Consider the following 17,999-nt stretch of genomic DNA (forward strand, 5'->3'; position numbering starts at 1 on the left):
GGGGGGGCAAGAGACCCCGTCGTGTTTTGACCCTCCGAAACCTCCCCGCACACCGCCACCATCACCATCACCACCACTCCACCTCCTCCTTCTCTGCACCTCCTCCTCCTCCGTCTCTCCTCTGGAGGCTGAAAACACCATTGCTCATTCCCAGCCGTGACATTTTCCAGCCTGTCGCCGTATGCTGAGCGGACAGCCAAACGCGAGGAGCCAGGAAAGGAAGAAGAAGAAGAAAAAAACTGGGGGGAAAGGAGGGACGCTGTCTGTGAGTCCGTCTTCCACAGCACCGAGCATCCCGACGCTCTGCGATCCGGAGCGAGACGCGCACCAGGCGGAGGCGAGGCGCTGCAGGAAGCCGCCGCTCCCTTTCACACCGGGGGATTGTGGACTACACCGGACACGGCGTAGGACAGGATACGGCGAGCGTTTACGTCTCGGTGGGACATTTTACACCATTTATTTGAGCCTCGCATTACTCCTCCTCATCCGGCAATAGCGTTTAATGGGCTGCTGGGATTATTATAGCGTTTATTAGCTATTATCTTACTATAAAGCATTAGGTCCTCCATAGAATATCAGCCGTCCATAAAACCTCTAGTCCCGTCGTTATGTTGTTATATAAAGCACGATGGACTCGGAGTAAACACACACGCACACAAGGAGCAGGTCCTAAGTGTTTATATCCAATACCTCACGCTGTTGTTGAATCCCATGGGCTGTTCTTACAATTACAACTTAATTCACAATAAATATAAAAACAAATGCACTTTTATTTCCAGGACCCCGGAAGGCAGAGGAAGGGAGCAAAGCACGCTGCGCTAGCCGAGCAGCGCATCATCATCCCCGGTGTAGGACTGGCTGTCGGGTCGCATGGAGAAGAGGGTAGGGCTGCTCTTTTTTTTCTTTTTTTTAATGAGTGAGGCAGACAAGAGCCTGTCTCGGCTAACATCGTTTTATCATTACAGAGAAGTAATTAGAAAACAGTCACAAAGGGAGCACATGGTAGGAAATCCTCTTGCTTGCAGGGCACATAAAAAAAAAGAAAAAATCAAGGCCCAGTGAAAGGAGAGCAGTGGATGTTTAGTAGGGGAAAGGACAGAACATTAATATCATTTCATGCTATAAAAACTCATCATAAAATATTCTGTATATAGCAGCTAAATGCTTACTTATAATCAATTTGATATTGATTCAAAGAACTTTTTGGCCCACCACTTTTAATCAACCATAATCTATTTCACGAGTTAAAATTCGGTCTAGTTTAGTTTATGCGATGCATAACTTGCAGTGTGGGAACCATAAAAGAATGTCCTTTTTTTTTTTTTGCGTATAGCCTAATGTCAGATAGGTTTAGAGTGGAGGTCATTAAGAGGCAGAGGAGAAGAGATGCAGCTCTGCAACTCGGTAAGTAGGTCAGTTTTTTTGCTACAGTGATTCAGAGGCTTGGTGGTGGTGGTGGTGGTGGAGGAGAAATAGGCTGACGGGCAGCAGGCGGACAGAGACCTCTGAATGGAGGAAAGCAAGTGTAGATATTCAGTGTGTATACAGAAAATCACTGCCGTGTGAAAACAGCGCAGACAGCGAGAGCAGCAGGGGCCAAACATGGACAACCACGTGTACCGGGAACTGCTTGCACACAGAGCCCATATAAAGAAACTGAAAGATTTTCAGATCGCAGAAATAAAATGGATACTTGCTGTATGGCTCATTTGTATATTGAGAGACAGAAGATTTTCACTGCTCCATTTAACGTTAAATGTTTTTATTCGGGTTCGTACAGTAATAACGCAGATTAAAAGAGAAAAGTTAAAAATTAAATTTAAACAATCAATTCAAATGGAAATCAGTGCTTTAACGTGTCTCTGCGAAAAACACGCCTATATTGTGGCGCTCCAGTCTATAACCTGCAACAGGTACGGGTATTTTACCCTCAGAAGAAATATGTAGATTTCGTTTTGGAAAGCTGTAGATAATCATTTCCATATCTTAGGCAAATTTAATAATTAATACAATTTTTAAACAGTGCATTATAGAAATATATGCTAAATCTATGTTCTTTCCTTGTGGAGGGTATCGCCCGCTGCTTGCGCTTTGCGATTTTTAAGGTTTATTGATTTTAGAAGAGCGTGGAAAATCTGAAGTTTAGCACAAAATTATCAAAAATATCCACACTTAGTTATTTTCCAGTAAAATGAAAGCAGGCTTGTACTTTTAAGCCCATAGATTAAATTGCGTGCTTCTTGTTTTAAAACACAGTTTTTAAATTTCAGTTTGAAAGAATTTATATTTACAGTTAAATTATTCTCCGCTGATAGAACATTAGCTTCTTTTGCTCAGCTTTACTTTCACATAGTGTCTGACATTTATGAAACACAGCATCTGCTCCAGGTTTCCTCTTTTAGAAAACTTTGCGTTACTGTGGCGCATATGACCATAGTCAAACAGCTCAAAGTCTCCTGTTAGGCCAGCTATAACTTCTTTTTTTTAAATATAATGAAAATGTTGTTCTGCCATCTGAATCCTGTTTACCGGCTCCGTGACTTTTCTGGAAAAAAAAAGGGAACATTCGCGGAATTTGTCATCTCGACTTGTTCGCTTTGATCCGCCTTGACGCACGGAAACTCGATAGGGGCCGTGCGTAAAGAGAGACGCGCAATCTGATAGCGGTGATTGTGTTAATAGCCAGCCTCCATAAAAACTAGAAGGTGTCCGGGGACAGGGCCTCAGAGCAGGTGCTTTCTGTGATCCCGGTGGCCATATGTGAGGCTGAAATGCAACAATTTGATAAGGCGTTTAGGACAGTGGTTCCCAAAGTGGGGTCCGGAGACCTCCAAAGGGGTCCTAAAGAGGGGTTTTCATGGAAGGCATGTGCATGCGTGTAAAGAGGAATGATTTAATTTCTGTTTCATTCTTTTATGTAATTCCCAGAGGTTAACATTGAGGGAGAATAATTGCTTTTATACCAGGTTTCACTGTCTCACCACTTGCAGGTTATCTGCTTTTGCACTCTACAAATAAACATCACTGATGATCTGGAAGTGGACACTTCTGAGTAAAATAAATATAAAAATAATGTGGTTAATCAGAAACCTTTATTTGGAAACAGTCTGCGCAGTAAAAACCAGCCTAAGCGCATCATAACATTAATGACTGGGTTAAAATAACACTGAAGTTAAAGGTGTCCATGCTGGGGTCACTTGTCCCGTGCAGTCTGATCCCAGTGGCCCTTTGGGAGTGTAACAGGAGTCCCAGAAGCAGATCTTCTGACCTGAGCAACATCACCTTAGAGACTGAGTTTCAATAACTCAATAAAACTCACACAGAGACAGAGCAAGTTGGGGGAACCAGGGAGTCAGACATGTGGATTCATGACACGTATTTTGAGGGCTGCTGAGTGCACGATTGTCTCTGTGCATGTGTGAGTCATTGCGTCTGCAACATATGTCTGTGTATGATTCCCTCTGCAAGTGGGCCTCAGTGAGGCTGTCACACAGCAAATCATGAGAGATGTCTGCACAGCTACTGTCTTGTCTGAGTAATGCAACCAGGATACTGTATTAGCAGCTACAGGCTTGCTGTCTTTCTTCAAAGATGACATCGCCTTCTTTTGTTATCTCCTCCTCTTCTTCTTAGCTCACAGAAAGTAAACTTTTCAAGTAGTGAGGATAACTGCTTTGCAGCTCTGCTGCTGCTGCTTCTGTTTGGCTTTCATGAGTGTTTTAGGATCCTGGCATTGCTAGAATTTCCTTAAGTATCTCATCATTCTACCAAAGTGAAAAAAAAGCAATTTTTCATAATTAAAGTGCATCTTTCCTCCTCAGATGATCCAGGCCATTTTTCTCATGAATGTTACATCAAACTGCAGTGACACTGGTTCGACAGTTAGTTTCAGATTAGCTAGGATTACTAGTTGTAATAGCACTTACACACATACTCAAACTTACAATATCAATATGCGGTCATTTTCCATTTATATAAATGACAGCATAAACAGAAGCATACAGATATAAACCCACATCAGGTCTAGTAACTGTAACTGTATATTAGACCGTTCCACTGACAGCCCGACCACATAATAAAATCCCAGTGTGATTTGATGTCAGACAGCCACAGATGTCCAACGTGTCTCATGTTTTCTGTCTTTTCATCTAATTGTGTTTCAGTATGAAGAGCTGGTGCACTACTCAGGGTCAGAGGGCATGTCGGTGGGGGGGTACGGGGATGAAGTCCGGGGGCTTCCTCCCCCGCAGTACGGACCCACCATCCCCGACTCCCTCAAACACCACAAGGACCAGATCTACGGGTAAGCATGTGTCAAAAAATGATTTAGTAGCCTTCCAGTGGCTAGAAAAATTTTAAGTACATGCACACTCTTATGAGATTAACATAAAGTATATGTTTGTGCTGAATATGAAAATACACATGGAGTGTTTATAGCTGTGTGCAACATAAATACTGCGGTTTAAAGTTTCTCTTAACACATGAATGTCAACTGTGACTGTGTTTATGTATAGTTTGTTAACTCTGTGTGTGTGTGTGTGTGTGTGTGTGTGTGTGTGTGTGTGTGTGTGTGTGTGTGTGTGTGTACAGTCACCCACTGTTTCCACTGCTGGCCTTAGTGTTTGAGAAGTGTGAGCTGGCCACCTGCTCCCCTCGAGACTCCACCTCCCTGTCAGCAACCTCCCACCTCCCTGGCATGACCAATCACAGCGACGTCTGCTCCTCCGAATCCTTCAACGATGACATCGCCGCCTTCGCAAAGCAGGTGAGCGGTGACTGTGAGGCCCAATCAGAGAACCAGGTCTCAGCTGATGTTGTTTGCTTACAGATTTTTTTAATACCGGGTTGTAGATTCGGTCAGAGAAACCCATTTTTTCTTCCAATCCCGAGCTGGACAATTTGGTATGATGCACCAACTAACTTCACACTTAACTCAGATTTCACATTGTGGGATATGTTTTCATAACTAAAGTGCATCTTTCCTCCTCAGATGATCCAGGCCATACAGGTTCTTCGCTTTCATTTACTGGAGTTAGAGAAGGTTGGTGAGACTGCATGTTGTTGATGTTATCTTTGTTTAGCATCATATTTCTTTTTATTAAACTAAACAAGAAAGGCAATAAGTCTGTAAAATTCTTATTGTTATAGTTATAATTTCTTTAAATTTGAAATATGTGCACCTGTCCTTTAATCTGTTGGTAGGCTTAAAGCTTAAAGCTCATTATTAGGTATTATTAGTATTAATTATTAAGTAAAAATCTGTAAAAATAAATAAATAAATAAATCTTTTTCCCAAGGTGCACGACCTGTGTGATAATTTCTGCCATCGCTACATCACCTGTCTGAAGGGCAAAATGCCCACAGACCTTGTGCTGGATGAGCGAGAGGGTGGGTCCAAGTCTGACATGGAGGATTTCACCGGGTCCTGTACCAGTCTGTCGGAGCAGGTGAGACGTTGGATGTTGATCGGCATGCTTATCACACATCCATCTGTGTCCACTGAGAATCCAGAGTAGTGCCCCTAGTGTTTCTCAATTCCCTTTTATTCCGCCTGTACTAGGAATTCCTCATCTCACCTCTGTCCTCCATCTTTCCCTGTGCCTGCAGAATGCATCGTGGCTACGAGAGCCAGATGAATGTGCCACTACTCCTCTGGGAACGCCAGGCACCTGTGGCCTACCTTCACACAGCACAGCAGACACCTGTAGTGATGCAGGTACACATACGCTAGCACAGATCTTAGCTGCATAATTATAATAGCCAAAGGAAGTCGCAGCTATGATATATCTAAAACCATCAGGGAATTAAATTTAACTCTTTCCCCAATCTCTGTACCCTCAATGATGTGTTTCTCAATATATATCTATAAATACTTAGTTTGATGGCCATAAGAGCAGGCTTCAGGTTTTTCTGAGGGTAGTCCTAATAAACTGTATAGGGAGAGGTCATTCTCACTAACGTCTGATGCACAGCCAGTCCTTTTGTGCTGGAAGCATGCCTGAAACATGACAGAAACCACTCAGTTTAGAGAAGAGACATAAGGGTGTTACCTGGCAGGTGTCCACAGGGTTAAAGAGTCAGAGTACAGAAAAGACAGGCAGATAGAGTGGAAAGTAAAAGAATCAGTCTACGCAGAGCAGAGGACAATTTGTGCGTGAGACATGATCATATGTGTATTATTTACATGACATCAATAGTTAATGATGAACAGAGCTACTGTGTGCACCAGAAAACACTGCAGTGAGGAAGCAGACACAGGGAAAGCAGGTTACACATTCACTGTGTATAGTAAGAATATAAATAACTGTGTGTTAAAACAAGCCAGTATTATCATAACTACTGGTAGCTGCATTGATAATCAATGAATCACTTTAGGTGTTTTTAAACAAAAATGAGAAACATTCTTCGCTTTCAGCTTCTTAAAGACAAATTACTGCCTTTCTCTGTCATTCGCAATATTAAATATTTCAAGCTGGATAGAAAAAATAGTTTCAGTGCAATAACTCTAGAAAATTAACCATCTTTCAACCGTAAAATGAATGACATGCACAGCAGTTATACTAAACTGTAAAATAATAGTTATGGTGAGTTTGATTTGTGAAAGCAGAGTGTGGTTTTAAAGCTGACGCAGTTTGCCTGTCTCGGGTCAAACACATTTGCTTAGTGGGCTCGCGTGAGTTGGGACCTGATAGATGCTGGCAGTCATTTAGGATGATGATGATTCCATGGTCTCCCTGCAGGCGATGGTCTCGATGGAGGCGTGGCCTCTCCCAGCACAGGTGAGGAGGACGAGACGGACAGAGACAGGAGGAACAACAAGAAGAGGGGGATCTTCCCTAAAGTGGCCACAAATATCATGAGAGCTTGGCTCTTCCAGCACCTGTCGGTGGGTTGGCTTTTCATCTACCTTCCACATTAAAGTGAATTATTACCCTTGAAAATATTGAATTTAAACGGTAGTTAAGTCATCCTTCCACACTGGTAACCAAACAAAGGAAGTCTGCGCGCTGTAATTAGTGAAAGAGAGGATTTAGCATGGAACAAAACGTCTATGACAGGAATAGAAAGAGGGGTGAATGGAGGTATAATGGAGGTCAATTAAATTAAATGAAAAATCTGGGATTAAGTGATTATGTGAATATGCTTGCTGCTGAATAATTGTGGAAGCGACAGAAATGGAGTGAGTAATTGTTGGTGAGCTGCTTGGATTGGTAATTAGCTACTAAATGAGGCAGGTCAAATGTTGCTTCACTTCAATTATTAAAACGTGTGTGTGAGTTAGAGAGAGATACTGAGATGGAAAGCGAGAGGGGCTGATGAGGGTGAAAATGGGAGTGCAGATGTTCGCTCAGACGGAAGGTCATCGATGTTCGAGCTGAGAGCTCACACACGTCGCTTTATTCTAGATTCAGGCCTCGAGATGATTCTCAACAAAAGCTGAAAAGATCACAGCGCAGAGTCTGGAATGTTTGATTTCTCTAACCTGAGCCTCGTGTGTCCTCCTGCAGCATCCGTACCCATCTGAGGAGCAGAAGAAGCAGCTGTCACAGGATACAGGACTGACCATCTTACAGGTCAACAACTGGTAAGTGTGCTCAACATCAGTTACATTTTTAGATGTGAAGCATAACCTTTACATTTTATGTTTCTTATGCCAAGATTTATTTTTATTGTGCATGTTACTAGTTTTGTGATTTGGTGCTATATGAACAGAACTGCGTTCCAGGGTTTAAACTTTGTCCAATAGTTACGCTCCTTTAGGCTCCGCCCCTCTGACGTTCATTGTTCCTTTAAAGTGTGGCAGGGAAAGTTTTTTTTTCCTTTTTCTGTAGGTTAAACCAGAAGTTAGCATCACCTTTGTTTTCTCCGCACAAAGCAGATTCTTGTTCTTTAATTATCGTGTAAAATAAAAGCTCATGGCATGTCAGCAAATTAATCTGAATGAATGCACATCTCTTTTCTGATCTTTGCAGCATAAGTGCAATTGGAAAAACTAAAATGCAGGCATTATGGTATAAACAAAACCACCTGGGTTCAGCGTAATGACGTTAATTGGCCCATTGTTAGTCAGTAGTGCTATTTTTTGTCATTATGCAAATGTGTGGGTGATTGAGCATGCATCCAGATTTCTAAAGCTTAAAGCTAGACCTTATTTCATCTTTCTAACCAAAGAGACCTGAATCCAAACGAGGGAACCAGAGGTGTAGAACTGCTATATCTCTTCTGGGTTTTAGGACTCGTTTCTCTGGTGCTCTATTGATGGAGATTTAAGATCCTCCCTGCCAGCATGCCCTGTTTTTAATGTTGTGTTGAAATTATGTTGCTGCTACTTTGCTTTGTGAACTTTTTTTGCAAGTTTTTATTCTACAAAGCCCAAAGTATTTTTTTTTAATCCAGTTAAAAAGTGCACACAAAAAAAATTGATTTGAAAATACACATTTAATGTACTTTACTGGAGTGTGCCGTGTAACAGGAAGCATTTTTCCCAAGCTGCAGTGCCATGTAATTCACAAGCTCTGTGTTCGGAATAGTAAACCAATAATCAAATAATCAAATTATTTAGTGCTCGCATCTTTCCTATACACTCTCTGAGCACACACACACACACGCACGCACGCACACACACACACACACACACACACACACACACACACACACACACACACACACACACACACACACACACACACACACAAATCCAATCAATGCAGATCAATCAATTATCACAGGGCTGATCGATACGTCCTTTGCCCTAACGCTGATTTACTCTGTCCTCTGAAAGGGTTAAGTGGTTGTAAAATGGAAAAGGTTAATAGTCTCCCGATCAGCCTTTTTCTCCATTAACGGGTCTTTCTCTCTCTCTCTCTCTCTCTCTCTCTCTCTCTCTCTCTCTCTCTCTCTCTCTCTCTCTCTCTCTCTCTCTCTCTCTCTCTCTCTCTCTCTCTATCTATCTATGTGAATGCTTCATACAGGTTCATCAATGCCAGGAGGAGAATAGTCCAGCCAATGATTGATCAGTCAAATCGCTCAGGTCAGTGTTTAGTCAGTCATTCAGTAAATCTAAATGTGTGCATATGAGTGTGTGTCTGTTGTGTATTTGTGTAAGAAGGCGTGTGTTGTCTCACAGGTCAGGGTGGTCCCTACAGCCCGGAGGGCGCGGCTCTCGGGGGCTACGGGCTTGACGGCCAGGCCCACCTCGGGCTTCGAACAGCAGGTACGGCAGAATTAAATACAGCTGAACTGCATTCGTCACTAGGAGCACAAACACTATAGTTTATTTTGACAGACACACACCGTTTGTGCTGCTGGAAATACTCATTAGCACACCAAATGTGGAGTTATCCATCTCTGAAAACACCCCCCAACAACTGCAGCACCAAGCTGAATCTGGAAATCATTATGTTATTATATTATGATATATTATATCTTCAATAGGAGCCTTTGGTTTTGGAACTAAATTAAGGAGGGAAGTTGAAATTATTAAGAAATGTTTGTTTTGGTCTTTTCAGTTTGCTGTAGAAGTTAGTATGAAGTATGAATCTATAGAAAATTACCAGCAACGCTGATTATGAAACGAAAATAAATGAAAATAAATAACATGGATTAGGTAAAATATCTATAAATATTAAATAAAATATAACTACCTGCGTGGCTACAGTTAATTAACGACCCACCAGTTTCTTTTTCATTTTCATTTCTAGTTGAAGTAGAAGTTTTAAAGTTTGTGATTTTAATATTAACAAAAAACTTTGCCCAGCACTAAACACCACTCTGAAATACCAAACCCCGTGTCCTAAAATAAAGTTGTTAAAAAACCTCTTAAAAGTCAGCAGCAGTGTTCAAGGGACTGAAATACATGCTGTACAGCAGGGCAGTGTTTAAAACCTGCATACGTTTGTTTTTAAGTCTGACAGGGATGTTTCCTGATTTATAGAATATTGCAATGAATTATAACAATTATTTGTAGCTTTAATTGAAAGCTGTTACAAATTTCAAAGGATTCAGGTGCTTAAGAGGAACTAAACAGGTGAACCTGCACTGAATACCTGCGTCAGGTTCACATAGTTTCCAGTGCAAACCTATAATCCATTAATAATGTGAAAAGACTGATTTAAGACAGAAGGGAAGGGTCTTCTGTACTTCTGCATCTTGGAGGATCCTCGTAAATATTCCACTTTCTTCTCGCACCAGGTCTCCAGGGAATGTCCTCCCTGCAGGGTGACTACCCCGGCGCTCTCCTGTCCCAACCAGGCTATCCTCCCCACCCAGGACCGTCCCTCCATTCTTATCCTGGCCCGCACCCTCACGCGGCCATGCTGCTCCACCCGCCGCCTCATGCACACCCCGCAGAGCCGCTGCTCACCCAAGGACTGGACATACACGCACATTAGTTGTGGGAGGATCTGGGGTGTATATGTGGTGTGTGTGTGTGTGTGAGAGAGAGAGAGGGGTAATTGCCGTTTGAATGTGTGTATATGTTTGGAGGGATATGTATGCGTGTGTGTGTGTGAGTGCGTGCGGCTGATTATGTGTAATGAAGGTACACTATTTAAAGAAAAAAAGACACATTTCTCCAAAAGTTTACATTCCCCACTGAAAGACACTGACCTCAATGTAGCTGTTCCACCCTAACACACATGCACACAAACACACACTCACACAAGTGGATGTGACCCTTACACACATGCGTTAGTCTGGACCCACAGGTTTAAGCCATACCTCTTTCAGAGTAGAAGTGCTTCCTCTTCTTTAAATGACTCCACTGTGTCCTGTGGGTGAGACATATGCTTTAAACTACACTTCCCATCATGCCTGCTGAACCACAGGAAGACCCAGGGATTGGATCAGACACACCGATGAATACTCATCCCGGACTTTTTGCCACAGCACGGGGCTCGGGTCCTGTGAGCACGCCTTCTTCACTCCTCCCTGTCTTCCTACACATGTTTGACTGTCAGAGACTGAGACACACACACACACACACACACTCCCCTTCACACACAAACTTTATTTAAAGCTTTGTTCTTTTGTTTTTTTGTGTTGTTATTTTTTTTGTTAGTTTTTTCTTATTCTATTTTTATATTTATGCACGCCACTCCAGGCGGCTGCAGCTTCACGTGAGTTTATTGAAATATTAGTGCTCTTCCTCAGCATGAAGCTAAACACTATGAATGACTTCCAGTCTGCCTCGCTATCGTACCACTGACCTCCTTAAGACGCCTGCAGGCGTCCGTTACCTTAGGATCTTTCCTATACACACGCACATACACACACATTGCAGTAAACACTACATTGAAAGCCATTGCAGCACGCACACGCACGCACACACAAAGTCCTCTGTAAGCATTTCTATTACAGTGTTGTCTGTCACAGCGGTGCGTGAGGGGAGCTGCAGCCAAAGGACTCTTTAAACATTCGGCTCCCTCTCCACTCTGCTTGGACTGCTGAAGTATTTCTGAATGATTATGATGATGAAGATGTTGATGGGAATACAGTTAAAGTATTAAAATCTTTTTATAAAACTTGAGGGTTTTTTGTCTTAAACCAGTAATATTATCACATGACATTTATTAGCAGGTTAAAATTAACTTTTGCAAGTGTTCCTTTATTTAAAAGCTTATCGTAACATGGTCGTAATGTCTGCATAAGCAAATTGTACGAATCATGATCAGAAAATTCATATTTGTCGTGAAGCAATGTGTTTCCCAGAAAAATTAGAAGACATCGGTTCAGTCAAGGCCACTGTAGTCAAAAGAAGACGGTTATTTCCATCTGCAGTGATTCATATTCTGGCATGGATCTGTTCTGGGATCTCTCCACTCTTGAGGAGGGGAGAGCAACACATCGCTGAGCAATAACAACAGGCCTAACACTGATTAAGTCATGCAGCATGAAAGGAGAAGCAGGTATCGGGGAGTGGATTGCAAAGCATTGCATTGCATTGGTTGAAAAGCAAATACATAAGCAAATGGTCACAACCACAGTACCATAAATGAAGCAGAAAGCACCCTAAAGATCTGCCAGCTGGACACATTGAAAGGTATCGATGATATGACATGATACTGATATAAGCTGATTTTCACCTCATTGTCTGTGAGTGTTCTCAACCTGGTCACCCCTTTAAAAATGATCTGGCACTCAAATGTGTTGTAAACTGCTTGTGTTTCTTAGATTTAAACGAGACAGTGGTTAAATCAAATGACCTTAAAATGAAATTCTTCAACTGTAAATAAAATAGTGTTATTAAACTCCTTAAATTAAAGCTGGAAGCTCAAACTTCTAATGCTTTATGAATGCTCCATTTCACATCTACTGAGGTGATGTGAATAAAAAACGGAGAAATGTGTGCATCTGGTTTTATTTGGCACATACACAAGCCTGTGCAAAAGCTGAGTGATAATACATCTGATGTACATAAAGGATAACCCAGACAAATGTCAAATTATGAACTCAGCTTTGCATTGCATTTCTATCGTATGCTGTAAAGAGCCATACATTCAGAGTGCAGGCTTTTTGATGAAAACACAGCCACTTATGAGTAAACACACGGCTCATTTTGCAGAAACAGTCATTTAAAAGTTTGGAGTTCCTTAAATGCATCTATTCTCCTCAACTATAAACCTTTTCTCTTATTGGTAGATATATACACATATGGCAATGGGACAGCAAAGCTAATGCAAAACAGCACCGAGAAATAAAAACAGCTCGTGAGATTTACAACAATCCGTTCCACTTAGAAAATGTGGAACTCCAGAGACATTCAAACATTCATAACAAACATCGCAGCCGCTGGCTTTTCTAAGAACCATTTTTTGAAAAATGGTGCGATCTTTCTCTATTTTCCACTCATAAGTCACGTCGGTGTCCTCTGACTATCTGTTTATCTGATGGAGGCCTCAGGCTGCAGCTGCAGTGATCTGTCACGCAGGCTGGATTATCACAGGGAGGAAAAAAGAGTCCGAATTCTTAAATGTTTTATAGCGCAGACAAGAGCTCACATTCTTCTTTCCTGTCTGTTATGCCATATTTAGAAGCACAAACACTTAAAACTTGAGCAGCCTGTCGCCTCACTTTCCCCCCTTAAAGCCTGGTAGACACCAATCCTATTCATAACCTTCACCTCTCTTCTACTTTAGGCCCCAAACATCCACACATAATTACACCGTTTGCTGCCTTACATCCACTCACAGCACCCAAAGGACACAACAAACACGTAATACCCCATCCTCGCCCTACCCCCATTTGGCCTGCAGGAGGATGGGGACTTGCAGGGGAGGTCAGAGGCCAGAGTTCAGACAGGGGTCAACAGGAAATGGTCGTTCTCCCTTAGCACGCAGGTCCTGACCTCAGCACTCCTCCACTTTTCGTTTCTCTTTGTCCCTTCACGCACTCGCTCCTCAGCCATGCTGGTCAGGACGGGCCCCTCACTTTTACTCTCTAATCCCCCCCACCCCCCCATGCAGCCCTGTATGCCTGGTAATCCCTTTTTTTTTTCACAACACTGTCATGCAAATAGTTCAGCAACTTTTGTTTCAGTATGATCTGTGAAAATGTACCATTATTTTTTATACTGGTTTTGAAACTGAGCTCTGCACCAAAGTAGATACTAAAGCCTACAGCAAACACACTGTCCATCACACTGTCACTGTTTAGTCAGACCAAAAGAAGGAGGGCACAAAAGTCAAAAAGGGATAACAGGAAGTTTTTCAGTGAGACATTTTATATAATTTTATATAAATGTCTCTCCCTGGTGAAGCACAGAGTCTCTCCAGGGGATGTGGATAACCAGGGGAATGAATGAATATGGTTTGTCTATGAAAAATAACATCTTGATGGTGCCGTATCTGACATTTAGCATATCACGGAGTGAAGGGCATGGTTTTAAATATTTGAGAACCTCCAGCATCAACATGGGAAAAGATGAAGAAATGCAAAGAAATGTCTCCTTACCACTGAAGTTTAAGCCTGAGGCCTTTACATTCTCAATCCATATAACCTAAGTGTGTAAACATGTATGTTTAAACAAGAAAAAGGCTGTAATATCAATATTCACTCCTCTGACCTTTGAAACAGATGATTGGTTTTCAAATGACACGCTGTTTTTATAATCTGTACAAAAAAACACACACACATTATCATTAATTTCCCCCTCAGCATCAGAAAATAATATTAATAATAATAACCAGAAATAATCACACCTGTCAGTGCACGGGACTTATTGACAGAAAATCTGCTGTAGCCCGTAGAGGTGTGTAGTTTGGCATTACAGTAGATTTGAGCCATACAGCGTCACAAATCAGATTTTTACTTTTATTTTCTTAATGCATTAAAGCTCACTTTGTGGGAAACATTTATTATTTATTTATTAAATTCACATAAGATCAAGCTATTCCGATTTTTATTGCAGCACTGGTGCAGTGTTGGCCCTTCATATACATATCACTACACTCCTTACATCTCCATCGTTTCAAGACTCATCTTCTTGAATTTGACGATTCAGGTTATTGAAGCAAAATGAACACGTGTGGAAATGTGCACACCTGTGTGCATAAATGTGCGTGTGTGTGTGCATAAACATTGCACAGTTCCATTTTAATATAAAGTCTGCGTGGTTGAGCAGGAGAGAGAGAAAGAGAGAGAGAGGAGGAGGGTTACTGTGGTGGTCATTAATCATTCAATTACACACCTGTCAGAGTTCAGACAAGTAGGAGAGATGGGGAGGGGGAGGGAGTAACAGAGAGAGGGGTAGAGAAAGAGAAAGGAATGGAGGAATGCGGGGGGGGGGGGGGGGGGGGGGGGGGACTGAATGACAAGGGAGAATGTAAAATCTCCACGAGGGTTAAAAAGAGAAAAGGAGAAAGTTTTATTGTGGGCGTGTGAATGAGCTGTGACAGAGGAAAGCTGTTGTACGGTGATGGTTAGTCAGAGGCTGCAGTAAAGACAAAGGACCCTCACGCGCATCATAGAGGGACAAGAGACATGTGAGGACAAGGAAGAGCACGGCAGTAAAGATGCTCTGCTGTTCAACGGGATTGCTTTGGTCAAAGTGAGACATTACAAGGTGCACTGTGGGAGTTATGAAAAGCAAAGGAGGGGGAAAGAAGTATATCGTTATTAATAATTCAATTCAATTTTATTTATACAGCACCAAATCGCAGCAACAGTCACCTCAAGGCGCTTTATACTGCAAGGTAGACAGAGCAAATCCCAACAATCATATGACCCCCTATGAGCGAGCACTTTGGCGACAGTGGGAAGGAAAAACTCCCCTTTTGACAGGAAGGAACCTCCAGCAGAACCAGACTCAGGGAGGGGCGGCCATCTGCTGCAACCAGCTGGGGTAAGACGGTGAATTATTTTTATTTACTGTCTGCACTCCCTGTCTATGTAATGTATCACATTAAATCAACTTACTGTACTACTATCGTGTTAATATAGTGAAGAAAAACTACAATATTTAACTGAGTAACTGAGTTACTAAGTAGTTGTGTGAAGTAATATATAATGCAGATATTTGAGGGAACATTAATAAATCAAACTTTGTTTTCCCGTCCTTGTTTCTTTATATGTGAGCATGTGTGTGTGTGTGTGTGTGTGTGTGTGTGTGTGTGTGTGTGTGTTGCAGTTTCCGTGTTTAGCTGCAGTATCTCAAACGCCTCAGGCCACAGCCATCTGTGCCCCCTCCCACATCCCTGCCTTACGCTCTTCATTTCACACACACACACACACACACACACACACACACACACACACACACACCACCACCACCACCACCACCACCTCTGCCACTGCCATATATCTAATTTATGGCAGTGGTGAGTGAGTTACACACACTCATGTATGCATAATATATCACATATGTGAAAGGACTATGTGTGGGAGAATGACACGTACTGGCCATGTATGGTTTGGACCACAACTCTATCTTCAGCACTTCTTAAAATATTGCCCATGTGTGTACGTATATGTATGCATGTGTGTGTGATATAGAGAATCACTACAAATGTGATTCAGTGTGTATCGCAGCATTTCTTGCTCTGTCCACCAACTATCACATACTGATAGTATGTGTAAAGAAAAAGTGCGTGTGTGTGTGTGTGTGTGTGTGTGTGTGTGTGTGTGTGTGTGTGTGTGTGTGTAAAGGCCCAGCTGTTTCTGGGCTTGCCATCCACATGCAGGCAGAATGCCAGATGTCTCATTAGGCAAATTTGATTGGCTCGGTCATTTAGAATGCAGCAATGAGAGGGTTCCATATGTGCATGTACATGGAGCTGTGTGTGTACATTTACATGAGAGGCCCTCTGCATAACTATTCACATGTGTACACGCTCAATGTATGTGCATTTATTAAGTATTGTGGTAACATTTGAATTTACAAGCTGTTAATTATATTATAACAACAAAAATAGCAATGTAATAGCATAAATGTATCATGAATCATAGGAAAATGTACAAGAACAATAGCTACAGACTGTAGATTAAATTACAATAATGAATTTAAATTCTACTTCAGTTCTTACAAGAATTCAACTGTCTTTTCCACCTTTTTTTTTGATTTAGCATTTTTATTAAGTTTTATTTATACAGCATCAATTCAAAGCACTTTATATTGTAAAGTTCCTACAATAACTGAAAGAAACCACAACCATCACATGACCCCCTATAAGCAAGCACTTGGCAACAGTGGGAAAGAAAAACTTCCTTTTAACAGGAACAAACCTGCAGGAGACTCGGGCTCAGGGAGGTGCAGCCATTAGCCGCAACCAGTTCGTGGTAAGGGGAACAAGAAGAGAGCAGAGGAAGACAGGATGAAAGGTAAACTATGGGAGAAAAAGCCAGAGTTTAATAATAACTAATGATTAAATACAGAGTGGTGTATAAACATAGAAAGCAAAAAAAGATGAGCGAAGAAGAAATCATGGGAAACCCCTAGGAGCCGAGGCCTCCTGAGCCGATGACTCCTTTTATTTTAATTTTTAACTGTGCTATTTTTCCACTAAGTCTACTTTAAGTGAGATGCTTCAGCCTTAATTTTTAGTTTATTAATAGCCACTTCTTAAAGTCTTAACCAATTGACAACCCCGAAGACTAAAAAATAGCTGATGTACCAAAAACTAGATTTTTGAAAGTGAACCACAAACTGCCATGTGAAATGCCAAACTTTATACAGCAGATTTAATGTGTTTTCAGCTGTATGGGTTTCAGAAGCTGCATTTTAGAAGTAGACTGTAGAGGCTCTAACTTACTTACTTACTTACTTTAAATTGTGCGATATTAGGCCTGTGGCCACTTCCTGACTGGGCTCACCTCAACTTATTTAAGTCAATAAAGTCTTTGCACTTTTCAGTGCAACAGTTTAACAAATGAATTGACTTTAACAGCAGTGACGCAAATTTGGTAAATTTGGTTCTAGTATCTTATGTGTATACGTCTTAGCACTCACGAGCAGTTTCTGTGTAATGCATTAATCCTGTCTATGGATGCACCTTACAAACCAAGTTAGCATTAGCTGACAGCTTACCCCCAACCCCCCATGCCCAGTGCTGAACCGTCACCTGTCACTCTGTTTTTACAGGTGCTTTAACTTGACTTACACATTTAATGTCAATGACTAGCCTAACGTACCTCCTTTCAAGTCTCCTTTCAAGAACCTCTTCGAATGTGACTTGCAACTATCTTTTCATTATCACTTCAACTGCAACTTTTACAGACATGCCATCTCCCTTACATATATGCAAATTTGGTTTTGACTCCTTCCTTTCAGTCTTGTAATTTCAGTTGTCATTTTCAGCTTTGTCTCATGACCAATGATTTATTCCTTACTTACCTGTTTGGTGCTATAGCTTCTGCTTCTGCTAAAGATTATACTGTGCCAAAAGAGGCACACTATCACTAGTACTAGTAGTGGTAGCACAGTGATTTTAACTTATGTAACTTAGTTTAGTTTCAGCTTCCTCTTCAAGAAAGCTCCAAAGCCACCCACCAATCAAGGGGCTAAA

The 17,999-nt window shown here is 41.7% G+C and overlaps 1 protein-coding gene across 2 annotated transcripts; it reads left to right on the plus strand.

Annotated features, from left to right (window-relative positions):
* On the plus strand, positions 1–11,522 carry meis3 (myeloid ecotropic viral integration site 3). Of its 2 annotated transcripts, none has more exons than XM_014412844.3 (13): positions 1–437; positions 780–882; positions 4,164–4,303; positions 4,591–4,765; positions 4,852–4,902; positions 4,991–5,041; positions 5,298–5,447; positions 5,608–5,716; positions 6,741–6,886; positions 7,509–7,585; positions 8,973–9,031; positions 9,128–9,214; positions 10,192–11,522. In XM_014412844.3, the coding sequence occupies exons 2-13, from the start codon at positions 871–873 to the stop codon at positions 10,389–10,391; spliced, it is 1,257 nt and encodes a 418-aa protein (XP_014268330.1). In that variant the 5' UTR covers positions 1–437; positions 780–870; the 3' UTR covers positions 10,392–11,522. The 2 variants fall into 2 exon arrangements, with proteins under 2 accessions (XP_014268330.1, XP_076748285.1); XM_076892170.1 differs by lacking the exon at positions 1–437 and adding an exon at positions 1,334–1,404 and having other exon boundaries at positions 781–882.
* The last annotated feature ends 6,477 nt before the right edge of the window (positions 11,523–17,999 follow it).

The sequence above is a fragment of the Maylandia zebra genome, linkage group LG14 (genome assembly GCF_041146795.1).
Source record: "Maylandia zebra isolate NMK-2024a linkage group LG14, Mzebra_GT3a, whole genome shotgun sequence".
Lineage (NCBI taxonomy): Eukaryota > Metazoa > Chordata > Actinopteri > Cichliformes > Cichlidae > Maylandia > Maylandia zebra.

What these genes read in the sequence shown, in the direction of transcription:
- meis3 (XM_076892170.1), top strand. An exon ending in GGCTCTTCCAGCACCTGTCG is followed by an intron (nt 6,887 to 7,508) that starts GTGGGTTGGCTT and finishes GTCCTCCTGCAG; the next exon opens with CATCCGTACCCATCTGAGGA. An exon ending in CCTCGGGCTTCGAACAGCAG is followed by an intron (nt 9,215 to 10,191) that starts GTACGGCAGAAT and finishes TTCTCGCACCAG; the next exon opens with GTCTCCAGGGAATGTCCTCC.